At 36.6% G+C, this 27641-nt stretch overlaps 1 protein-coding gene across 9 annotated transcripts in view; it reads right to left on the bottom strand.

Moving 5' to 3' along the window:
* CEP128 (centrosomal protein 128) overlaps positions 1-27641 on the bottom strand; it is a 478155-nt gene that overhangs the window by 284153 nt on the left and 166361 nt on the right. For 8 of the 9 annotated variants that reach the window (XM_058292841.2, XM_058292852.2, XM_058292854.2 and 5 more), the window contains 3 exons: positions 21991-22341; positions 11525-12175; positions 4090-4254 (listed from right to left, as the gene is read on the bottom strand). In XM_058292841.2, the coding sequence (XP_058148824.1) occupies positions 4090-4254; positions 11525-12175; positions 21991-22341 (1167 nt within the window). The remainder of the gene's footprint in view (positions 1-4089; positions 4255-11524; positions 12176-21990; positions 22342-27641) is intronic. The other variant, XM_058292855.2, reaches the window with a different exon arrangement.

The following is a 27641-nucleotide window of genomic DNA, read 5'->3' as shown; positions in this document are numbered from 1 at the left end:
AGAAAATAAAAACTTTAATTTACAAGATCCCGTTGCAACAAAAGAGAAATCTAAAATACTTTCCTACAAAATTTTAAGCAAAAAGAATAGCAAATTTAATTATACTATATATGGGAAAAAATCTTTTTCCCTGGCAAAAAGCTCATTATAAAGTTTTCAATGCATATGTAAAAATTCTGTAGATATCACAATATTTGTTACCTTGTCATGTAAAGTTGAAAAATAACATCTGACAAAGAAAAATAAGATGTTGGAAAAAAATGCATTTCATTACCATGTACCACCACTGAATACATCATGAAATATGCTCAAATTAATTATTCCTACATATGTACTCATAATAACAATCTTCTGTCACTGATTAAGACTGCTGGTGCTAATGCTTTATATGAATTTTGATGTTGTTGTAAACTTTCTTAGTTTATCAAATCACAAAGCTGACCCATGATAAGAAACAAAGACCTAAAATAAAGGATGCAGTCAAAATAATAGAATAAGAAATATAAAAACAAAATAAGAAGTGTGTATTAGTGGCCTAAGTAGCTCCACACATTTATGTTTGGTGTTGGAGGGAGTGCAAGAATACCACTATGTTAAGCAAATAAGAAAAGCTTCCCATTTAACTATAGCAGAACCACATTATAAATCTCCTTTCATTGCATTGCTTAAATAGTAATCTTTGGACTATAATGCCTCTGCGTTTCCTCCACTGAAAGTATATTTTTTGTCTTCTTGTTTTGTTTTTATTTGCCCCAATCTGGCCAACTTTTGATATTATAGATGCATGTCTGTGTGTTGTGTGTCAGTGTGTATGTATGTGGGTATATATGTGTATATACATACTATATATATGTATATACACATATATCTTTATATATATATATTTGTGTGTGTGTGTGTGTTAGAATATATGTGCATATTTTTTAAATTATCTACTGTGTGACAGTCCTGGGTCCTGTCCTCACTTAGCAAACATAATTATAAACCTGCCTACCTGCCTGGTGTGCTTAAGTATCACTTGCTGATGAAACTGCAAGCTCTTTAAAATGGTTGTCTCCTTTGTAGGCCATCTATCTCAAATCATTTAACATAGTCTGACTCTAAATTTCAAATCAGTATATTTCTAAGGTAATCCTTTATTCTAGGTTCCCTGGCTCTTAACTACCTAATACTTTATTAGATAGACCACAGGCAGTCAATCAACACCTGCTGATTGGTTGACTGCTTGGGTGAATCATTAAACAGCATATATTTAGAAAAATAACTGTAACAAAATAAACACCAGGTATCATTAATTAATAATATAGCTTATTAGATGCCAGATAACATGTACATAACAGACATTATCACATTAATCCTATAATAGAGGTATAATTATACCTGTTTTAAAGATGAAAAGGCTTTGATTTTTAAGCAAATTGCCCTATGCCATAAAGCTAGAAAAGGATTTAAACACACAGTCCTGCTCATAACCACTAATGCTGTACAATCTCTCAGAGAAAGACCCTATACGTAAATAGCTCAATGCAACAACATTTTGGTTACTAATTAAATGTACTAACAAACTGGAGAACATAAACAACCTAATCAAAAGTATATAACAATTATGTATACAATACATAAACATTAAAGAAAAGCAAACATGTACAATTTATATTTATGTGTATATGTGAAGCTTTGTGTACTTTAAAGATTATTCACCATTTTAGATTCTAGGGACCACCTTTTCTCTGTATGAGCACCCTCTGTTATAACCAGACTACATAATTTTTAAAACTGAAAGGATTTTTGATACCACTGTGGTAGTCAGCCAAAGGGGTGCTAATGCAAAGTAGCAGAAATCAGTTGGTTTGTATAAAGGGTATTTATTTGGGGTAGGAGCTTACAGATACCAGGCCATGAGCATAAGTTACTTCCCTTACCAAAGTCTATTTCCATGTGTTGGAGCAAGATGGCTGCCAACATCTGCGAGGGTTCAGGCTTCCTGGGTTCCTCCCTTCTTCAGGTTTTTTTTTTCCTGGGTTCAGGGTTCCTCTCTTTTCTGGGGCTTCCTTCTGTTTCCTCTGTGAGCTTACTTCCCAGGGCTCCAGCTTAAGTCTTCAGCATCAAATTCTAATATGAAAACTCCAACATCAAAAATCCTCAACTCTGTCCTTTACCATGCCTTTTATCTGTGAGTCCCCACCCACCAAAGAGTGGGAACTCAACACCCTACTAGCACAAGAAGTTTACTTAATTACTTAATCAAGTAAACCTAAGAATCCAATATAATCTAATATGCCCAGAGGAGATCAGTTTACAAACTAATCCAATATTTCTTTTTGGAATTCATCAATAATATCAAACTGCTACAACCACTATGAACTTATCAATTACAGACCTGTGTCCTATTTATAGCCTATCTTCAAAATCCAGCACAGTACCTGACACACAGTGGGTGTTCAACACATAGTAATGAAATAAAACCACTAACTCTTGAAACTCTGCTCTAAACTGAATGTTCCATTTACACAAATGTGTGTTAACACATATCTGGAACATCTCAAAGAGTATCAGTGAAAAAACATTTATTTCAAGTCAAGCACAGCAAACTTTACATATACAACATATCAAAATTTACCCCACTATTTCTTAAATGCAATATAAAACATGTTAACATAATATTCTGGCTAAAATTTTTATAATGGAAAACTTGAGAAATTTAGCTTTATCACCACAGTAACTACACCCTGGCAACATATACAATAAATACAATTGAACGTCAGACACAATCAAAACAAAGTATGGCATAAGAATTAAATTACACCTGTTGTCAGGACTGTGGACCTAAACTTAGCATCTTAACCACATTTAATCCTAAACTACAAACTAATTTATATTTTATTGCCATGGTTTTAACAATTACCAAGGAAGCAGAAATATATGTATACTGAAATTTTACAAAAAAAAGAGGAAAAAGTGAACAAAACATTAAGAAAGTTTCTTCCAGAGGTTTATGAAGACTTTTGTGACACACTATGCCTTCATCCAAATTCTCTTCTCTTTTTTCATTTTTTTTTTAAAGATAGTTAGATTATACAAATGTCACATAAAAAATATAGAGGATTCACATTTGCCCCGTTCCCCACACCTCCCACATTTTCCCACAGTAGCAACATCCTTCTTACTACTAAAAATCGCTAGTATTCTACCTGACACATACACAGTTCATCCAAAATAAAGTAACACATTTACTGATAGAAGGGCAGTGGGGTTGTACAAAAGTTATCAACCGTTATAAGCTTCAGTCTTTCAACTATAAACATGGGGATAAGAGTATCAATTTCACAAAATTGGGAAGCGGCTGTGGCTCAATTGATTGGGCTCCCATCTACCATATGGGAGGCCCTGGGTTCGCATCCCAGGGCTTCCTTGTGAAGGCAAGCTGGCCCGCCCCTGCGGAGAGCTAACAGCCTGTGCCCGCGGACACCTGATGGTCCACGCCCATGGAAAGTTGGCACAGGAAGATGATGCAACAAAGGGAGACAAACAGACACAGAAGAATGAGCAGCAAATGGAAACAGAGCAGACAGCAAGCAAGCCATAAGCAGGGAGAAATCAATCTTTTTTTAATAATTCACAAAATTGCTGTCAAGATTAAGAGTTAAAGTGCCTAAGATATAGTAGGCACTTAACAATTATTAGATATTTTGAACTTCTACTTCCTTATAGATTAAAAGGATTATTATAAAAGCTAACCCAAAGAGTTCTGAGAATTAAAATGAGCAAGCATTTGTATATCAGTTGGCAAAAAAAATTTGCCTGAATAATAGGTCTTGAATATCCACAATTCCTTTCTTTTCCACTTGACTCGAAAATCCTACTTTAAGACAAATAACCACTTTAAAATCAAATATATTAGAAGGTGACTGGTTGAAAGGACAAAAATCACAGGATTCTCACAAACTTCTATCATGTCTTCTGGCACCAACACAACATTCCTATGAAAGACTATAATCACCAATTACTAAAACATAAATTATGTTCTAGAAGAAATACTAGAAGAAATTCAATTAAGTCTTTTAAAAAAGATTTTATTCAGATTTTTACCTTTTCTTCTAGTTGTTCCTTCAAACATTCATATTTTAGCTTTAGTTTTTTGTTCTCATCCTCATTCTGGGTTAATTCCTCTGTCAGCCTGTCACACTGTGATTTCAATTTCTCGAGCTGCCAACAATGGACTTTTGCCATATTTTTATCTTCTAAGCTTTCTGCCTGAGAAGAGAGAGAAGGAGAAAAGAGAAAATTCACTGGCCACGGTCAAATTAAACAGCAAAAAAATTACCCATTCAATCAGTGGGGCAAATGCTTCAAGATTTTAGATCTCCCTAAATATTTATACATAAACATTGTGAATACACACAAAATAAAAGTTTTCTGTATCTATTCAATCATTCAACATACTGAGTGAGAATCTACTAAGTAATAGGTAGTGTACTAGTTGCTGAAGATAACATAAAAGAACAGTAAAAGAGACAAGGGCAACAATCAATTTCTACAACAACGAAGGAAAGGGTTTTGTTATAAATTAGATATTTTGCCAACTCAAAGAAGGAACACCAACCCCACCAAGATGATAAGGGATTACTAAGGAAACATTCCAAAAGGGAAATATTATGAGATGATATTGCTAATTGATTAATTTTCTCATCTATAAAAGGAACTGAATAGCATTCATATTCTATGTTCTGATTGTTGTGAAAGAGCTATGTTCTTTTTGTACAATGTAATTTTTTTTAAAGGTTTTTTATTTTTTTCTCTCTTCTTCCTTCCCATTGTCTGCTCTCTGTGTCCATTCACTGTGTTCTTCTGAGTCTACTTGCATTATCAAGCAACATCAGGAAACTGTGTCTCTTTTTTCTTGTGTCATCTTGCTGCATCAGCTCCTTGTGTGTGCAGTGCCACTCCTGGGCAGGCTGCATTTTTTTCACATGGGGCGGCTCTCCTTGCGGAGCACACTCCTTGCACATGGGGCACCCCTATTTGGGGGCGCCCCTGCGTGGCACGGCACTCCTTGCATGCAACAGCACTGCATGTGGGCCAGCTTATCACATGGGTCAGGAGGCCCTGGGTATCGAACCCTGGACCCTCCATATGGTAGGCGGACACTATATCAGTTGAGTTAATCCTCAATGTAATTACTAATACCACCCTTGTGGGCTAGGATTATTTAGTTGTAGCAGCCAAGAAACTACACATAATTTAACATGAAAAGGTCCATTAGCACTTATTTCAATACCAATAAATAGTGTAATAAAGTATTTTTCAGTCTTTGTTTGCATTATTACCAAAGGAGCTCAGAAAAAAAAATCAGGAATAATCTTTTCAACATATGGGATTCAATAAATATTTTCCAAGAATGTGAATTTACAGAATTTCAAAATATCAACAACATAAACATCCCTATGTGACAGGCACTGTTCTAAGACCTTTTTGTATACAGTGTTTCCTCATTTCTTCTACTCAACAAGCTGAGGAGGTAGATACTATCACTGTCTTGCCCTTAGAAACCAAAGCACAGAAAAGTTATAGTTATTTTCTCAAGGGTACATACTGGGTGAGGGCAAAGGCAGGATTTAACCCAGGAAATCCGGCTCAAAGGTCCATGCTTTCCAATATTCCACTCCACTGCCCCCAAAAATGTACACACATCATGATGTTTTAAAAACAAGCTGGGTGAAACTTGCAATGTTAATTGGCCAGAAGTACCAGCTACTAACAGTGTACAAGTAACCATTTATAGGGAAGCGGACTTGGCCCAGTGGTTAAGGTGTCCGTCTACCACATGGGAGGTCCACAGTTCAAACCCTGGGCCTCCTTGACCCACGTGGAGCTGGTCCACGCATAGTGCTGATACGCCCCTGCCACCCAGGGGTGGCCCCCGCGTAGGGGAGCCCCATGCACAAGGAGTGCACCCTGTAAGGAGAGCCGCCCAGTGTGAAAGAAAGTTTAGCCTGCCCAGGAATGGCACCACACACACGGAGAGCTGACGCAATGAAAAGAAACACAGATTCCCGTGCCGCTGACAACAACAGAAGCGGACAAAGATGAACACACAGCAAATCAACACAGAGAACAGAAAACTGGGGTGGGGGGAGAAGGGAAGAGAACTAAAATAAATAAATAAATCTTTAAAAAAAAAAAGGTAACCATTTATAGCCTATTTAAATTACATTTTAATTCCTAAAATGTATCTGTACATTTATTTTATTTTTGTAAGTTTATCAAATATGTTTAATTGGATATGTAGGAATACAATCATAGGAAGCAATTTCCTGAAATGAAGACGTTCTGGGAGTTTCAAACAAAATCTGTATCTCATTCACCCCACAGAGGTTGGTTCATTATAGACTCACAAGAGTCAACTGTGTTCATCTCTTCCCAACTCTGTCCCAGTTCAGTAATGCCTCCTTGACAAATTTATAATTAGCCAAGATGGTGTTATTTATACTACTGAAAGGGGCAAATGCTACCAGTCAGGATGCCCTCTACATACACACCCAGAAGAGAAGTTGTTAAACGTGTATCAGCATGCAATGCTTAAATTTGCCTAAGAACTTACTTGTTATGGTTTTTATTATTACATTTACATTTTAGGGTTAACACCAAAATGTAATACCAAGCTCACAACACAGTAATACAGAAAACTATTACTATTCTTATTTTATTGATGAGAAGCAAAGAGATTAAGTAACTTGCCCAAGAGCACACAACCTGCAAGGCAAAAGGACAGAACTCCAAACCTGGGTCTTTTGATTCCAAATAGTCTATACCAAGTTGGAAAGATGAAGAGGTGATAAACATTCCAATATATTGCAAATATTAATAGCAGCTAGAGAATTTCATTAAGATATTTTTTAATTTAAATTTTAAAATAAGGAGAAAAGAAAAATTCTGAATGAGGAAAAAATGTAACTAATCTTTGCAGAAGAAAGATTATGGGCTTTTTGGATCCAGAAAAAGTGATAAATTAAGGTGAAGCAAAAAATACATAAATATAGCATTTTCAGACCTACTGGTCCAAAGCCCTACTATGCATAATTCAGTATACTAACCAGCAATGACCACTGTTATCAATTTCTTTCAATTAATATAAACTAAAAAGTAAAGGATATTAAAATTGCATGAAGGAGTGGAATGTTTCTTACGGATGCTAACTCATCTGATTTAAAAGAAAATTGGGGGAGCGGATGTGGCTCAAGCAGTTGAGTGCCAACCTCCTTCACAAGGTCCCGCCACCTAAAAAAAAAAAACAGGAAACTGCTAGGCTCTCCCTATCTTTGGTTCTCCTTTAAGCTCCTGTGTTGCTGCTTCTAGATCACAGTAGAAACTAGCTACAATACCCTTCCCAGATCTCAGCCTTCCAAATTACTTTAAAAAAAAAAAAAGTTTACAGCTTTTAGATAATGTATAAAATACTTAGAAATTATAATTCTTTACCCACAGGTAATATCTTTTTTTTTCTTCTTTTTCTTTTTTTTTAAAGTTATTAGATCACAAGGAATGTTACATTAAAAAAAAAAAAAAACAGTAAGAGGTTCCCATATATCCCACTCCCCACCCTCCACATCATTTTTGTAAATTGTATTTTTTTGAAGATATATACACCACAAAAAAGTTACACTAAAAAATATAAGAGGTTCCTGTATATCCCCCACCCCCCCACCCCACTCCTCTCACACTAATTAATATCTTACTACAAATGAATTAATAACTCATCATAAAGAAAGAATAAGGAAGATCAGTTTTGCCACATTACAAACAGAAATCTAAACCATAAAGATCACAGAGTAAGTCTGGAGCAAATCATATGATTTCCAGTTTTTTTATCCCAAATATACATTGAGTATCTTCCTATGAACAGAACATTATACTAGATACTACAAGAGGATTCAAAGATGTTTAATACATGATGACTGCCCCTCTGGAGACTTATGAACATACAGCAAACCAAATGCAAGACAGCCTAAATGAACTGTATTAGGATCAATAAAGAGCTATGGAACACATAGGATCAAGAGATTTGTTAAATTCAGATGAGACTGAAGCAGATTCATAAAAAAGATGAAAAATTAAGTGGCCTTGAAGGATTAGACAGAATTTTTCCCCCTAAAGAAAGAGGAAAATGAAAATCCAGATGAGAATAAGTATGCTTGGGGAATGCTTGTATATAGTATGAGGAATGTTGGGAGCATAAAAGACAGTAAATGTGGAAAAGTAAGGTGTAGCCATCCATATCAAGGAGGGCTGGGCAAGTGTGGAAACTTTATTCCAAAGTCAATACATAATTAATGAAGTTTTATGAGCATGAAGTGACATACTCAGATCCATATTTTGGCAAAAGAAAGTAGAAAGGCAGGTTGAAAAGGAGGGCCTGGGAGTGGAAAGAGGAACTGGGCTAGAAAGAAGGCTACTTTTTAGTGTTCCAAATTCAAAACCCATATCCTATTTTCTACTATGACACATGATATATCGTTCATATGTCAATGCATTGATGAGCACATGCAATTGTTTATCAAGCAGGCTATACATCCATGATGAAAGCATATCAGAATGTGAAAATGATAGTATTATATAGGAATACTCTTAGATCTGTCTAATGGATTAAATTACTACAAATTCCTAGTGACATATATTTTATCACACAAACTAAATAAAGATGATCAGAGCCTGAAATAAGTCCACAGGTGAAAAGGAAAGAAGGGTATAGTTTTACACACTTGCCTTTGGAAAGAAGAACCCTGTCTCATAGCTATGAGCATGGCTGTTGCCAAACCATTACAGACCTGTTCTCATGCAAAAACTTTACCTTCCTTTGAAATTCACAGCATTCATTATCAACTCACCCTCTTTTTTGCTGGCAACAGCTGAGGATGAGTCATACTCTTCACTGAGGTTTCTGGCAGATGACCAATTAATATCATTGCAAGAATATTATAATTACTCAAATGTTAACTAGCTAACCTTGAAGTTAGTTGACCTGTTCCATTCTACCTACTTTCACCTACATTCTACAACAGCAGTCCATTGCATGATCACACCTTGTACCTTAACTTTGAAAAGGGGAATTCCAATGTAAGAATTTCTAACTAGATATATCCACCTCTGATCATAGATTCTTATCCCTTAAATCTCTCACTCTTGTTCTTCAATGTCAGTCACTTGGCAGTACTTTTGCATGCCCCCAGGCTACAGCCTCCTGCATTTTGTATCAGGCTTCTCAGGAATTTATCACTTCACCACTCTTAAATTGCTTACTGCACCACTGCCCTATTTCAGAGAAATGAGACTATCAGCCAAGATTCACATCACTGCCCTTAGAGCATAACTATCAAATTACCCAGTCTTACTGGATTCCTCTAAAATGCTATGCATTGTTTTTTATTTAAGCCCCTCACACCTCCTCTTTGATCTCTCCATCAACCTCTGCCAAACACAATGAGTACTTTCTTTTAATTCTTCTCTTGGCCTGATGCAGCATTTGACACTCTCCTCTACACCCTTCTTGAAATATTCTACCTGGGTTTCCAAAATCTTCTGTTCTCCTCCCCACCTCCCTCCTTGTCCCTTATTATTTGCTGGAACCTTTTTCTCTACCTTTCCCTCAGTCATTGGTGTTGTAGTGTTTGGTCCTTTTCACTTTCTCCCTCAATTATCTCATCCAAATCAGGGCTTACTGACTCCCAAATTTTTAACTCTAATCTCAGCTTCTCCCTTGACTCCTGACTCACTGTATCCTGACCGCTCTACCTAAATGCTAACAGTTAAGCTTAAGGTCCCTCACACCTAAATTACCAAAATTAGATTTGGCATTGTTCACTCCAAACCTGTTCCAGTTTATATCTTCTTCTTGGCACATAAGCTCATTATCTATATAATAACCTAAATCATTACCAAGTCACCATTAATTCTAAACTCTTTCCAGTATAGTAAAGCAGTTAAGAACTGAGCTTAACTACCTGGGTTCATAGTCTAGCTCTACCACTCCCAAGCTGTAAAACCGTGGGCAAATTATTTAACCTCCTGTGTCTCAATTTCCTCCTAAGGGAGAAAATATTATTTAATCTTTAGGGACGATGTGTATTAAATGAGATAACACATGTAAAGTCTTTGTATTAGTGACTCGCACAAAGTAGCTCAAAAAAATGTTTGCGAATATTGTTGCCAGAGCCAATGAATCAACAAATAACATATATTTATTTTCCTTACAATCACCTCCTCTTCTCCATATCCTTACTTCTACCTTATTTTACATCCGCATCAGTTTTGACTATTATACTATATTTTAGCAATATTAAGATGCATATTTTTTTACATTTTGTCATCTCTCACGTGGGATGTTGTCTTACATCTGACAATATAGGCAATTTTGGTTCCCTTAGTAGTATACAACAATGATGCATCTTACAACTGATAATGTCTTTAAGTTCAATGGAATATAGTAGAAGTCTCTTTTCTCTTCTTATGACCTTCATATTACCCTGCACTACCCTCCCCAATTCATGCCGCCAATATACTACTGCCAGAAAGCTTAGGGAAGAATTCATGAAATAGGTGAAAGCACTCTACACATGTCAGCTATTTCAATATAAATTAACTTTAGCTGGCATCATAAACATTTTTTTAAGATAGTTGAAGCTTTTCAAGGAATTCTGAAAAAAAAAATTATAATTAACCTTTGAAGATTTATCCACACATTTACCTAACCCACAGATATTTACAATGTTCTAAAAACTGTTCTAAATAATGGAGATACTGCTGTAAAAAGAAAAAAAATAGACTTAAATTCCAGTCTTCATGGAACTTTCATTTTAATGAAGGGAGATAAAAAATAAATAATATGAATTCTATGAGATAAGTGCTATGGAAAAAAATATAAAATAAAGCAGCAAAAGGTTAGATTTATCACATTCCTGAGAACGGTAGTAGTAAATGATTCCCTTGAATGGTGAGAATGCTAATAACATTGGAGCTTAGATACATTTCTCCAAATGCAAGGTCTCAATTAGGTATTTATCTAGGCCACTTTGATTTGGGGAAAAAAAAAAAGAGTTAAATCTCAAATGCCTTGGATTTACATAGCCTATAAGCTGATCCACTTTAGTTATCAGACCAGTATGGACTGTGGTTAGAGCATCTATGGCCTTGACAAGTCTGCCTTTTATATTTTAGGAGGTCATAAATATTGAATGAGGGCACATTTCAGGTCCACAGCTAACTGCCACCTCTGCCTTTCCTGAACTCCCAAAATAGCTAAATATTCTTTTTAAATGGCATCAATGCTCTGAAATAGGTGCTCCCAGGTGGATGCTATAACTCATTTCAACCTGACTGAACAGGCCTGAATAAGCTTCTTTATTGTTAGTTTTATCTTCCCTTCAGTGCTTGGGGATATAAAATGATCTCTAAAAGTTTGCACTTTATTAACTTCATGAGCCACTAGAAAAATTCCTTCAGTATCATCAGGATAACTCAATGTAGGTACCTTCAGTGTCCTGATATGGTTCTCAGCCACACTCCTTTCTTTCTTAAAGTGCTTCATCAGCTCCTGGATATTTTGTTCATGTTTAGTTTTCACACTCTGCAATGATGATGTAAGATCTTCCAGTTCCCTCTGGTGAACATTTCGCTCTAACTTTAACTGTTCGATGATTGTAGCTGTTTCTTCCTCCTTGGATTTCTCAAGTGCCTGGAGGTCAGAAAGGTCCTTAAGCACAACTTTCTTGGCTCTCTCTTCTTCAGCCAACTTATTAGCAAGATCTGCTCGGATCGCACTCAAGTCCTTGACAGATTCTTGCATCTCAAGAAGTTTAGCTTTATCCTTGGCCTGGCTTTTCTTTAGCTCTGCAATTTCTTCCTCCAAATGAGTTTTTTCAACCTGTATCTGGCTTTGAATTTTACTCTGCTTTTTCACTTCACATTCTAGTCTGTGTATGGTGTCCAGGGAATTCTTGACTTCTAGTTCAAGATCTGCTTGATGAGACGTAACATCACTTAGTTTCTTCTCCTTACAGTGAAGCTCCTCCTCTTGAAGTGCACGCTTGGTTAATACATCATTCAATTCCTTTCTAAGATTCTCCATTTGTTGTAAGGCTGCATAGAGTTGAGTTTTCAAATCTTCCTTTTCTTTTAGAATCTATGAGGTTAAGAACATAGAGCAAAAAGATAACGCTGTAAAATTTATCAAAGACTCAGCTAGGTAACAAATAAAATTTAACCCATAAAGAGAAAAAAAAACCATCAAATAATACCTTGTTTTGTGCTTCCATTTTAATGAAGACTGATTTTTAAGTTAGAAAAACAAGGAAAATATACAATAATCGTGAAAACAAAAAGCCCATAACGGTACACTGAAATATGCATTTTGGATATTCATCACCAAAATTTAAATTAATCCATGATAAAAAAAAAAAAAAAAACATATAAAAGAGAGCAAAAGAATGTGCAAAAACAATTTCTATTACAAAAATAATTTACCAGAAGTTGAAATAATATAGTACTACCTAAGGTAACAATGCTTTTCATTCCAATGACTCACTTTTAAAAAGGAGAAACCTTAAAAGAGAGATGAAAAATAATATAAGGAAGCATATTGGATACAACAGAAAAAAGGTTACTTTACATGTGATTATTAATAAATCAGTAATGACAAGAGACACACCAATATGCAACTGAGATCCTTGAAGCCCCCTCAAAGGTAAATACGAGATTAATTTAAGATTAGTAAAGGTTGGGGACTCAAGGGAAAAGTCAAAGGACTGGACCTTCATCACCCTCTGCCAGCCACACAAGGGGGATATGGTTTACCCCAAGAAACAGAGGCCAAATATTAATCCTTATTCTCACCATCCAATCACTGCAAATAAAAAAGCCAGCAGCTAATGGGGCTGATACTGTTTTCTCCATAATATAGTCACCAAGGACAAATACCTACACCTGCTTACTGAAGGCCATCATGGCTTGAACCAGGAAAAAAACAATTAAGACTCTCATTTCAAAATTAGAAATGAGTTAAAATGCAAACTTAAGAGGCTTTACAGTTCAATATATAATATGTAACTATGTCATATCTTTATAAGGTATAATGAGTAAATCACTCTTTAAAAAAAGTTTCCTCAAGTCCATCTCAATTTTGATGGGGAGAAAGAGCATCAAGCTACCATGAGAAATAATGAAAGAAGGTAATTAAGCAGTTGGGCTCCAAAGCCAGAAAGAGCTGAATTTGAGTTCAGTCCAACCACTTGGCAGTTCTATACCTTAAGAAAATCATTTACCTTCACCATGTCTCAATTTCCTCAGCTCTAAAACAGAGTAGTAGTAACTTCATAGGGGCATGACGAAGATCAGTGGGAAAGGAGAAAAAAGCAAAGGGTTGAGATTCAAGTTCAATGAGAAATAGGGTCTCAGAGAGTTATTAATGCAAATTAAGGATAGAAACCATAAAAAGAGGTGATAACTGATGGAGCAATGTCCCCAGAGTGGAAAAACTCCAAAACACAGATGAAGGAGTTGACTTTGGAAAGAAAGAAAGCTATGTGTATCTCTAAAAGAGGAAAAAAGCACGAAAAATTATTAAAAACATATGAAATTACTAATTACTAAATTACTAAACATACTAAATTACTGAAAACATAGATAAGTTTCCTATTGGTCCATAACATTTTACCACAAACCTAGTAGCTTAAAATAATGCCCATTTATTATCTAAACAATATCTACAGATCAGAAATCCAAGCTTAGGATCTTGAGGTTGAAATCAAGGTGTCAACTGGCCTGGCTCTTATCTGGAGGAGGATCCACTTTCATGCTTGTTAAGGATGTTGGCATAAGTCAAACCCATGCAATTGTAGGACTATGGTCCTGTTTCTTTGTTGGCTGTCAGCCACAGGTTGTTAACTTCTAGAGGTCACTCATATAACTTGGTTTATGGATTCCTCCTTCTTCAAAGCCAGGAAAAGCACATTAAGTCTTTCTCATGTTTTAAATCTTTCTGACTTCCCCTTCTCCCACCAGCCAGAAAAAGTTATCTGCTTTTAAGGGATCATGTGATTAGATTAGGCCCACCCAGATAATCTCCCTACCTTAAAGTCAACTATCCATATAGCCTAACATAATCATAGGAATCCCAAATCATCCTATTCACAGGTTCTGAAACTAGGGCAGGACATCTTTGGGGGACCATTCTGCCTACCACAGAAGAAAAGAAGAAAGCTGAATAGATTTTAAGTTTTGTGTATTTTCAGCTATACAGATTATGCAGGGGCGGGGAGGGGGGGGGATGGGTTTAAAAGTGGGACAGGTGGTTTAAATGTAGTGATTAATGTTTGGAACAGATAACATGGCTGCCTATGGATTAAGCCTGCCAGGCAGTAAAATTTTCATGATGAAATTGTAACAAATAAAATGCCTTTGACTGCAAAAGATTATGTATTTCTGAAATTGGCTTAAAAAGCAAGGATATTTATTTTCTGTATATAATAGAAAGTCCAGAGTTGAGGTAGCTCAAAAAGAATCCTTCAAAGCTCAGGCTCTGTGGCTCACAACTCTTTAAGTTTCACCCTCTTCTCTATGTTCTGGGCATCACATGACAAAGGTGAAAGCCTTAGGCAGATGGTCACAAATTATGGTGATTGAACAGTTTGAATTTGGGAATCCCAAAAAGAAAAAGATTATATTCTTGAACTAATTCATTCATGTGGGTATGTGGCTCTTTTGATTGGACTATGTCAGTGAGGAGTGACTCAGATTGGGTCTCTGCCCTCTTGGTGGATCTGTTATAAAACGAGACACAGAGAGAGAGAGAGAGAAAGGAAGCTGCCATTTTTGATCCTTCCACATGAGAGAGGACTGGAGGATCAAGGATCACCAGCAGTCAAAGCTTAAGCACAAAGCTCCCAAGAGGCTGGGTGCCTGGAGCAGCTCAAGGCTGAAGAGATAAACCATATGCCTGATAGCCCACAGCTCGATTCTGGAAGAAAGTGGAACAGCCACAACTGAGAGAGGTGGCCCAGAAAGAGACAAGCCCTATGCCTGGTTGCCCACAGCTGAGCTCCAGAAGACGGTGACCCAGAGGGGAATGCAGGGACCTTAGCAGAGATAGGCAGCCATCTTGCTTCATCCCATGGCAGGACTCCAGGACTACCAGTAGCTGACTTTGGTAAGAAAGCATCTCTGTTGATGCTTTGATTTGGACATGGCTTCAGAACTATAACCTTTTACCCTAAATAAAATTCCCATCATAAAAGCCAACCCATTTCTGGTACTTTGGCAAACTAAGACATTGATCAATTTTGGAATTTCTCTGGTAATAGAGTTGCTTAAAACTGAGTTTTGGGGAAGCGGATTTGGCTCAACTGATAGAGCATCTGCCTACCAAGTGGGAGGTCCAGGGTTCAAACCCAGGATCTCCTGACCCGTGCGGTGAGCTGACCCACATGCAGTGCTGATGCGCTCAAGGAGTGCTGTACCACACAGGGGTGTCCCCTGGGTAGAGGAGCCCCACGCGTAAGAAGCACACCCCATAAAGAGAGCCGCCCCATGCAAGAAAAGCGCAGCCTGCCCACACACATGGAGAGCTGACACAGCAAAATGATGCAACAAAAACAGAGACAGATTACCAGTGCCACTGACAAGAATCCAAGCAGACACAGAAGAACACACAGCGAATGGACAGAGAGAGCAGACAACGGGGGGGGGGGGGCGGACGGAAAAGGGAAAATAAATAATCTTTTTTAAAAAACCTGAGATTTGTCTATTTGCTTTTAATTAATTGCTGGGCTAATAGCCACAGTCCAAGACTATCTAGATATATCTGAGTCTGAAAATGTCAGAGTCTTAAAATGCCCCCTCAATATCCGAGCCATTCTCAGAGGCCATTCAAGATCTTGAGGCAATTCTAAACAATGGATTTAGGTCCCCCTTGTTTGATAAGAAATGCTTACCTAGAAGTATTTGAAAGAAGCTTGAGAAATCAAGCTTTGTCTTTCACATTATTTGTATTTTTGCTAAATTTCCTATTTCCCTTCTGCTTAGACCAACTTCAGCTTGGCATAGATGACTGAGCTCCAAATGATCAGACTTCGCCAATTTGAATTACAGATTGCAGACCTCAGAGCAAGCCACACTTCCCAATCCCCAAACCCTGATTTTAGACAGACCAGACATAACCAAAACTTGTCTTTTTCTTGTAGGAAGGCTTTCTGAAGGCTGCAATAAGTACACAACATACTCTAACATTCTAACTTTTCCTACCAGTCATTTAATACCATAATTTGAGGTACAGCATCAAAGCCCTAAAGTACAGCTTCAGAGGGTTTAACCAACTGACTCCAGCTACCTATCAAGATATATCACCTTTCCTATTTGTCTGTATAAGTATTTTACTTATATTTTACTTATATTCCTCACTTCTAGAATTCAAATTTCTCATCAGTATGAATGTCTTCTGCTGAGTGTAAAAGAAAACCCTAATTCAAATTGGCTTAACCTGCAAGGAAATGTATTACTGCTTTAGGCAGAAAAGTTCCAGATACTGCAAATTAAAGTTCTAACTCCACCTCTAAGCAATTTTCTCAGCAATACACTCTTTTGTGTGAGGCTTCAGCCTCAGGACCACAGCAAAACAGTCTCAGCTATTCCCAGAGTCACAGTCAGGTACAACAATATCCAGAGTAAGAAGAAAGTCTCTCTTCTTGTACATTTTTTTTTTAGGAGTAAGTAAACATTTAGCAGAAGCTCCCGAAACATTTCATATCTCATTCCTTATCCCTCATTTGATTAGGACTGGATCATGTGCCTCGTAATTGGAAAGTCAGGGTTGGCTTACATTCATTATTGAATGGTATGGATGGGTGGAGGTGTTAAGGGGAACAATGATCTCTACAGGAGCAAATTGATATATCTTACAAGTTTTGCAGATACTATTCGGTATCAGGCATGGAAAAAATGGAGCGTTGGGTTGATTCCAGATTGAAGATGAATAAAATAGGTAAGATGGAAGGAAGAAATTGAAGCAAGTCATCAAAATACCTTTCTATAAAGTCCGGTCTGGATGGAGAGAAACTGAATCCAGGAAATGGCTGGTTAACCAGAGGAATGTGGAAAGGTTGAAATCAGGTGTTAATGGCTTAAAAAAGAAAAGAAAAGGAAATAAAAGAACCATGAAAGATAGGAAACTGAAATTTTGGAACTGAAGAAATGAACAAAGTAATTACACATGATGACAAGTTTTAACCACAGAAAGTAGTTGCTGAAGTAGTAAGTAATTTTAAAACAGGAAATTACTGATGTATAAGGACATAGAGTTCAACAGGTTGCTAGAACTTTGAAGTCACCAAGGATAATGGCAAGAACTATATGTAATGAAGCAGGTAAGGAGAAGCCAGATGCCAAAATTCTTGAGAAATGTGAGGGTGTAATAGAAAAATAAGTAGCAGTCAGAAACAAGAATGGGAAAAGAGTATAATGAGCAAGTGAAACCCAACTTCCAAAAAGAAAGGCTCTAAGGAAAGATTATAGAAAGAAGGATTGAAAATGGCTGGGTGAAGCCAGAAGAATGATACTGTCTAAAATCACGGCCACTATTGGAAGAGAAGCCAATTCTTCAAAGGCCTCACCACAAAGTATATGCAATTTTTTAAATTAACAAAAAGGTAAACAATGAAAAAAAAAAACCCAATTTTTCTGTGTGTAAGGGCAAATGCCAACAGATTGCTGGATTATACTACTATATGAGTACTCCAGCCTTTTTTTAAATTGCATGATAGGACTGCATAAACATTCAGAAAGTATGGACTGTAGCATTGATCCTTCTTATATTTCAACCATTAAAATATTCATATTTTAAAAGAAAGCACATTACATATTACTCTCTTGTTATCAACAGAAGGAAAATCACAGAAGAAAAAGAAGGCAATTTTAAGATTCTTAAAGTCAAATACTATCATGAAAAAAGCTCAATGTATGGGCAAACCAATTATTCTGCCAATTCAGGAAAAAAAAAAAAATACCTGGGATGCTTTCTCATTTTTCAGTTTTAAAAAGAATATAAAAGAATTTGGAAACTCTCAGAATAGCATATACCATGATCAGAATTTAAGTTCAAATTTTTTCTTTTATAATTTTCAAAGCACATATAAAACCAATGGCTTCAAACATCACTTTAAAAGAAAAAAAGGCAAAAATATTACAAATAACTAGATAATATGTAGCCACAGTTTTAGGTCTTCTAAATATGTATTTATCTACATATCCCTAAAGTACATCATAATTTCCTGATGTAAACATCCATGCCATTGTCTTTTTATTTTTTTAGAAGGTACTGGGGATTGAATCTAGGATCTTATACACGGGAAGTCACTCAACGACCTGAGCTAAAAACACTCACCAATGAAAGTTGGTTTGTTTGTTGGTTTTGTTGTTAGGAGGTACCAGATATCGAACCTGGGACTTCAAACACGAAAAGCAGGCACTCACCTACTTCAGCTACAACTGCTCCCCATGCCTTTGTCTTTTAAGGAAAGTATACAATCTGTTTGTTCTGCTTTTTCTGCAATGATTTGCTCTTTGTTTGGTATTACATATCATTCAGTAATAATGAAATTTTGTAATATGATATATATCTGATATTATTGAGGTTTTTAAAATGTATAAAGAAGCAAAAAGAATGAACCAAAAAAGAGAATAAAAGCCTTTAGCCTTTTAATGTTTATTTTAAGTGGAAAATCCTAAAGGAGAAAATTATGCTGGAAAAAGAAACAATTGGAATACAGAACCATTTTGCAAACACAAAGATTGCTTCATTTGAGGGTATAAAATGGTTCAAGAAACCTACTTATTAAATAATTAATGTATTCTTTAAGCCACAATGCTTTATACTTGTGAACAAGTATCACAGTATTTTCTTTTAATATACACTTTCTTTTTCCTTTAAAATTTACATTAAAAAAATATGAGGTCCCTGTAAACCCCCCACCCCACCCCCCACTCCTCTCACATCAACAACCTCTTCCATCATCGTGGCACATACACTGCACCTGGTGAATACGTTTTGGAGCACTGCTGCACCACATGGACAGTGGTCTGCATTGTACTCTACACTCTTCCCCCATTCCAGACAGGACACACAGCACCACCCTGCAGCACCACCCAGAACAACTCCAAATCCTGTAAATGTGCCCACATCATCTCTCTTCTTTCCTCTCCTACCATCAGCAGCTATCGTGGCCACTTTCTCCACATCAATATTACAATTTCTTTCCTTACAAATCACAATAGTTCCCCAGCAGAACACCAGTAAGTCCACTCTAATCTATACTCTATTCCTCCATCCTGTGGATCCTCAGATGGTTAAGTCCAGGCCCCCTCTACATCAAGAGGGGGCTTAGATTCCACACGGATGATGGATGCAATTCTCCTGCTTGCAGCTGTAGGCACTCTTGGCTCCCTGGTGTGATGGTTGACCTTTTTCATCTCCCTGTTAGCTGGCCAGGGTAAGTCCAATAAACCAGAGGGTAGGAGTTGCAAGATTGCTGAGGCCCATGGCCTGGCAATCACATGGACAGCCCAGAGATTCAGGTTTCCTAAGTATACACCAACCCAAACACCAACCACAGGTCTGGTAAAAGTCACAGAAGAGGCATGTGAATAAAGGTCATATCTGAGTCCAACTCCATCACACTCAGGAACACAGATTCCAAAGTAGAGCCAACTAACATGGCCCTGAACTCCAGAGCTATCTGCCATGACCATAGAACCTGTGGTCTCCGTAGACCTCAGGACAACCAGTACCTGGGTTTCCATCTACTTTGGCTGTCTCTGGTACCCTGCTGAGGCATGCATAAGCATAACCCCTCTGATGACCGCCCCACACTTTTTTGGGGACTCATAGCCATATCAACTCATTTGTCCTTTCCATTTCCCCCTTTTATCCAAGGTTGAAAAGCAATTTTTAACACCTGATATTACATGAAGGCTGAGATATTCTGTTGGTCTGAGTTGACCCTTTTATTCAAGGTCTTTTTCTAGTTACATCATCCGGTGGTGCCTGGTAGTAATCCCTCGGCTCCAGGAAGGCTCATCCACTTTCAAATACACCCCTAGTCACTTTTTGAAAATAATTAGCCCTTAAAACAAAAAGGGAGTATTTTTGTTAGACAGTATACTATTGCTAATAATGTAAGGTGGCTTTGTGAGTTTTTAAGAATACTCCTTAGAAGTATTATTCAGTAAGGTATAAAAATACATACTTTTTTTCCCAAAATTATTTACAAAGTATTGCCACATCACAGAATTATTGGACACTGAATTTGCAGTGAAATATTTTTTACCCTTCTTTGATTAACCATTGCTCTGTGACGTGCTACATTAATTTTTAAGGTTTTTAAAGGAGAAATTACAATGCCTGCTGTGATAATTGTGATACTACCCTGAGGCAATCACTTTAAAACTACTTCTTTGCTTATCATTAGCAATGCTAAGTGAGAAAATAATTATATCGGAGTATTCTGGGAAATGACTATTTAATAATTTTTAATATTCTAAAAAGCTCAATCTAGAAAACTTTGAGCACCATGTATTAGAATACTAATTTTAATTACTATTCTAGTTCATATTAGAATATGTACTAATATGTATTAGACACAATCCTTCTAAATAACACAGACCCTTCTAAATTTCCTCTAATTAAGTAAAATCCCCAGATGGTTCTCCATCAATCAATTACTCCAATCACTTTTCTCTAGCTACCTCCCCTATAGTCAGGATTCATTGAACTAGTTGCAAGACCAGGCTGACAACAGAATAAGGAAGGTAGAGCAATTTCCTGGTATCACATTTGTTCAGTTTCAAGTCTGCAAGCTTTAGAACTGCTTCATCTCAGGGCACCCAGCCACCCAGGATGAGTAAGATGGGTTAAATTGAAAAGCACTCATAGTGAGTACAAAATGATCACTTCCTTCATCTTCTATATGTAAAAAACAAAACCTTCCTTAAAAAAAATTCATATGTAAAAGGAAAAGCATCTTTCCATGATGGCTCATCTGAAATAAGCATCTGTCACTCTTAAGTGCTGTCAACTGATTTTATAAATATAATTGCCCTGTATTTTGTGTTCTTTTGAAAGAAAGTCAACTTATCCAAATGATTATTCTTCTGAAATGTTTAGAGTTCTTGGCAAGTGACAAATGACAAAGCAGCAATGATAAACCAAAACTAAACATGGATAAAAATCAATCATGATTTTCCTGCTTATTATCTTATACACATCTGGGTTTAATTCAACCCAAATATTGTTGAGAATCAACACAGAGCATAAAATCCATTTAAATTAACTGATTATACAAGAGAAAATATTATGTGGAATGAATACATAAATCAGTGAAATGCTTTCTCTTGCTATCCGAAGGGCACAATTGCAGAGTGTTGAAGAGGTTTGGGATCAGATAAGACTGCTCAGTCAGTGATATTACCGGTGTCACTCATTTAACTAAACCCATTGTAATTGCTACCAGAAAACAGCCCAGATGGCATTACTGCATTTCTTAAATGCTTCTTCCTAACCAATAGCTAAATTGAAATATAACAAAATTAATGAGATTTTAAAATACATACATTAGAGAAAAAGTCATGTATTGTTAAAAAAGGATTAGCGATTTTTTTCCTTTGAGTATTAAAGCATAATTTCAATTTAGGAAACTTCAAGTAAACTGCGGAGAAGGGAAGATCTATCTTAAGAGCTAACTCTGAAAAGTCATGGAATGTTATGGTATTAACCTTTAAAAAGGATAAAAATTAAATGATTTTTCACCTGAAATATCTAAGACAGAAAGACTGTTATCAAGGATATATTAAGAGATTATATGCATAGAAAGGTACTCAAGTGTCTGCTCACTCAAAGGATGGATGAATAGTCATCAAAGCAAAAACCATTCCTTAGGAATTAGGTTTTTATACCTGATTATTCTTGTCTGTCAGTTGATTAAGCATTTCAGACTGTTTCTCCAATTCTCGCTCTAATTTCTTATATTTAAGTTTCCACTGCCTAATGGATTCTTGAGCTTTCAGTTTCAGCTGTTCTCTCCTCTTCTCTGCCTCCTCTCTCAGGGCCTCTGACTGCTGGAACTCACTGAGGTAGCGCTCTGCCTGCTTGGTTGCATCCTCCGCATGGTGAGTCAGCTGTAAGATCTGGAGATCAGCACGCTTATGCTCAGCCTCACATGTCTCAAAATGATTCTCAATCTCCTTGAGTCGCTCCAACATCTGCAGCTGCTGTTTTTCCCTGTTCTCCAATTCACGTGTTAAATTCTACAAATAAAGTATGTAAAATATTAGGAACATATTCTTATCAAAATTGGATACATAGGGAAGGACTGCAAGAAGATAGGGGAATAGTCCCTCCACCAGAACAACTATTAAACAGGCAAAAACTGTCTGAATCAACTATTTCTGAGCTCTGGAGTCCAGGAGAACACAGTGCAACGTCAAGGAAAGAGAGGAAGGAAGAAGCTGATAAACTGCAGTTAAGTAACATGGAATTGCAATCTCTGCAGAGTGGCAACTATGTGCCATCCCCCAACCTCAGGACAAGCAGCAGTAAGGTACGGGTGCAGCTAGCTGGTGCCAGAGTGGGACATAAAAACTCAGTTCCCCATGATCCAGGGGTATGGTCCACACACTAATCACTGATTTTGAGGAGCTACTTCAGATCGCTGGGGTCCTGGTTATGAGGGCAGCCATTGTTCCAGTCCGCCCTAGACAAAGACAGCAGATGAGATTTAAAGATGGTACACTTCCTCTGAGATGAGGAAGAAGTTAATGGGCTGCGTTTGCTGGGCAGAAGCCAAGATAAGAAAACACAGCTCTGGGGAGCTGTGAGGGAAGCTCCTGCCACCTGGACCTTCTCTCTTCTCCTCCCTAGGGCAATCTGAAGCCAACCTGGACTTCTTTGGTGGATCCCTGGCCATTTTTTGGCTGGGACAGACTGATTTGGCCATTTCTCTCCAGCATGTCCCACACACACACACACTCCAGAATTTGCCCTCCAGTCAACAGGGAACCTGAAACTGCAAAAGCAGAATGAGCATTTGAGTTTGCAGCCTGAGGCAAAGACTTACCTGCTTTAAATCCTACAGAGGAACTCCCCGGGGAGGGAGAAGGTTGGTTTTCTGGGAGTAGAAAGAACATTCAAAATTCTATAAACAAGGCAATTCCTAAGGCTACTAGCAAGCACAGAACAAGGCACAGGCACAGAAAAGATAGGGAGGACCCTTTACTTTGCATTTCCCTTAGTGTGACCTTGAAATAAGGGCTGAACTCTGAAAAAGAGTACCAGCCAATTCAAGCCAATCTGCCAAGACTGTGAAAGGTGTTTTATGCTTACATTTGCTTGATTTCTTTTTTTAGCTTCTGATATTCAAGAAGATCTCTGTCAAAAGCCTAGCTGGATGCAAACTCAAGACAGAGTCATCTCAGTGACTAAAAAAACCTAGAGTTGATGTTTTAAAATATTAAAATGTATAGTGTGTAACAAAAGATTACATGACAAAACAAACAAACAGAAAAACAGGAAATGATGGATCATCTAGAATAAGAGGATAAAAATCCAGAAAACATCAACGAAGAAGACCAGACTGTGGACATGGAAGATAAAGATGACCCAAAAAAAAATCATCTTCAATATGATCAGGAGATGAAGAAAAATAGAGAAAGAACTAAATGATATCTGGAAAGAAATGTTAAAAAGGAACCAAAAGAGCTACTGGAGTTAAAGACCAAAAGAACTGAAATAAAACCTCCCAGGAGCTGTCAGAAGACAGAATCATTGAACTTGACAACAAGACAACTGAAATGAGTTAGGCTGAGGAGCAGAAAGAACAAAGAATTATAATAAGAGACCTGTGGTATGTCATCAAGGATATCAATACACATATTATGGGAGTTCCAGAAAAAGAAAAGGAGAAAGGGCAGAAGGAATATTCAAAGAAATAAGGACAGAAAATTTACCAAACTTAGCAAAGGAGAGAGTTCTAGAAGCTACAAGAGAAAAGCAGCATGTTATGTACAAAGGAGTATCAATTATATTAAGTGCTGATTTCTTATCAAAATCCATGGAGGCAAGAAGGCAGTGTGTTGAAATACTTAAGAGTATTGTGTAAAAATAATTGCCAACCAATAATTTTATATCCAGACTATCTTTCAAAACTGAGAGATTATGACATTCCCAGATAAACAAAAGCTGAGGGAGTACATTACTAGACCTGGCCTATAAGCAAGGCTAAAGGGAGTTCTTCAGACCGAAAGGAAAGGATACTAAACAGTGGTTCAAAGTAGCATAAAGAAATAAAGACTTAGAGTAAAGATAAACATGAATAATTAAAAATGCCAGTACTATTGTATTGTATTTTTGGGTATGTAAATCCACATTTTACTACTTACAGCTTCTAAAATGCAAATGCATAAAACATGATAAATTTATGATTTAGGACATACTATGTATAAAGATACAATTTATAGCAAGTACAAAAATAGTGGGGGAACAAAGGGGTATAGGAAAAGTGTGAATATGTATGCTTCTGAAGTTGACATCTAATCAAACATGATTGTTTTACTGTAAACTCACAACTTCTCTAATAAAAATATAAAATAATTTGGATGCAAAATATATCAAGCAATAATGTTTAATTTCATTGGAATAGGAGTCCTCCATATTTTAAAAAACATTAGCAATCAATCTAGAAAACACGAGTCTCTTTTTGTGTTTTATAATCATAGCAGTTTGGAAATTTTTTTATAGAAGTATCTTTTTTGAATACTTACCAAAAAAGAGGAATTATGTATGTTTGCAATCGACTATTACTAAAATAGAAGCCATTGTTGATAAGAAAAACAATGTGCATTAATTAAGAACCTACTGTTTGGTCCAACTGAAGAAATGTCAATGTTTTAAAATTTGTCAGATTGTCAGAGAACTATTAATAGCAATCACAATTAAATTTTTACTTTCTGCAGCACATACGATATTGTTATAATAAAATAAAAATTAATGACACAATAAAATGAGCACTGATGACAAGAGCATTAGTACAGACACTACATTATTTAAAAGTCCATTTAAAAGGCTCCCAATAAAGTGTTTAGAGATAGGTTATTTCCAGATAAACCTGCATAATGTTACAAGTTAATGTGCTTATCTCAAGCTTACATGAATCACAGCAGTACAGATTTTTAAATAAACTAAATTTACATTTATTTGGAATATTTTTCTAGTCAATAAATCTAGCTTAATAAGATATTTGGACATTACACTAAGCCATCATGACTTATATATATTTTCACTTGAGAAGAATGGGTAATTATCTGTTTTTAACTTCAAAAATTAGAGCACATTTCTTTTATGTGACATTGTATACAAATAAAATATTAGCAGAATGGGTGTAGCTCAGTGGTTAAGCACCTGCTGTACATGTATGAAGTCCTGGGTTCAATCCCCAGTACCTCCTAAAAAAAAAAAAAAAAGTTATAATCATTAACAGCAAGCCACTCTTGTAAAGTCTTGGAAGAGAGTAGAAAATTCAGAAATTAAGTGCTTAAAACACATCCCACAAGCCGCCCTTCTGAGACTGAGTATTCAAATACGTGGGATAACAAATGTGTCCAAATAAGAACAGGTTCATGCTAGCATGGTGCTGCAAACTGAATAAACAATAAACGTCATCTATATTGGATAAGACACTGACAAATGAAGAGACTGGAAATATTTACCAAGTTCCTCTGGCCCTGACAGAATTTTCAGTTCCAGATTCCATTAGCCCTGATCTGCAAAAGTTAAACATAATTTTTCCCGATGATTAAAGGCATGGTTTGACACTATGGGGGGGAAAAGCCTTGAAAATAAGCTTCACTTTCTGAGCAACAGGTATGCATTTGCCCAGTTTTCTCAATTCAGTGCAGCTTGGAAGAGATGAGGCACTCCTTTATCCACCCAAACAAAATAGTAAACTGAGAACTGTGCACTTGTTTGGGTGGAAAATTCTAAACCCCAGTGATTGTGGTTTGCTCTTTTGCCCTTATTCTAAAAGTTTTACCACTATGCTAGAAATCAAATTTATTAACAAGTGATTTCTGTACCAAATAAGAAGTGGAGTCAATTATTTTCTTCCAACAAACACTTAAGAAGGGTGGTTACACTTATTAAGTATCAGCCACATGGTTGATAGAAGGATTCATAAAATATGGCTTTAACAACAAAGAATATAATAATCTAATAGAGGAGAGAGTCATACCAACAGCTAAATTACAATAGCTAGGGCTAGGTGCTAATATGTAATAGTTACCTGAAGGTGTTTATTTTCTACAGTGTAGTTGGAGAGGGTCTTTCTTAGGGGGTGACATGAACTGAGATCTCTAAATGAAATGAGGCTAGCAATAATAACAATAATTTAAAAAACTAAGACTAGTCATGAACTTAGTTGAGTTTATACCAGGGATTATGAAAATTCTTTAAAGGAATTATCTTTCAATCCTACCACACACCTAAAAATAAGGTACTACTACTACCTAATTTTCATGTAAATGGGGTAACCAACACTTAGTGTAGTTAAGCAACTTGCCCAAAAATACATACCTAATAGGTGAGGGCAGACTATTGGCCCTGGTAGTCTGACTCCAGAGTTAATAATCTCAAACCTTTGCTAAATTTCAGTTTCAGACAAACTTAACTATCTTGGGGTTTTTATCAGAAATGCCATGTCTGAAAGTAGAACCACTCCCTCTCTCTAGCTTTAACTACCAATCTGACTAGTTCTCACACTTCCTTCCTTCTGCTCCTCAAGATCACTGAGATGACTACACCCTTGACATTCATTCTGCTGGCCTTAAAACTTTGGCTCTCTGACATGACCTCTGTAATCTTTCACTTTAACCACTTTTTTTGCTCACATCTCAAACTCCTTTTACAAACTGTCCATCTATTAAACTTGAACAGCAAAACAACAAACTCCATTTCTATACCAGGTTACTGAAATCTTTAAGTAAAATTCCAAAGGACTATCAGCTGTTACTATTACATGAGAGCCAACTCTTCGATGCAAGAATTTCTTTGTCTCTACCCAGCTCACACAATGGCCATTCCAAAATGTCCCATCTCTAACCTTATTATAGTTTTTCTCACTCTCAGTACTCAACATAGCTTTGCCTTAAGAAATAAAATTGAGCCCTTCAGGCAGGACACCCCAAAATTTCCTACTCTTAACATACCAAAACTTATCAATGTCCAATCTTATGTCCTCCTCTCCAGTACCTTAGGAAAAGGGACCCTTCCTCCTATAAAAACGTTGTTCAATCCTAAATTATCTTCTCACTACCACAATGTAATCCTCTTGCTTTCAAGCCAAACTCCTGAAATAATTAGTCTACATGTGCTGCCACCACCATCTAATGACCAATTCATGTCACAGTTCATTGGATATGCTTTCTCTCATTATCATACAACTGAAACAGCTTTTACCAAGATCCCCAAAGATCCTCAATAACCAAATAAAATGAACTCTTTAAAAACCTTTCCATGTCTATTACTATATCCATTTTCATTAAAATGGGATAAATCA

Source organism: Dasypus novemcinctus, chromosome 3 (genome assembly GCF_030445035.2).
Source record: "Dasypus novemcinctus isolate mDasNov1 chromosome 3, mDasNov1.1.hap2, whole genome shotgun sequence".
NCBI classification, from domain to species: Eukaryota; Metazoa; Chordata; class Mammalia; order Cingulata; family Dasypodidae; genus Dasypus; species Dasypus novemcinctus.
Note: the sequence above shows the minus strand (reverse complement) of the source record. Positions and strands in the feature narration are given on the sequence as shown.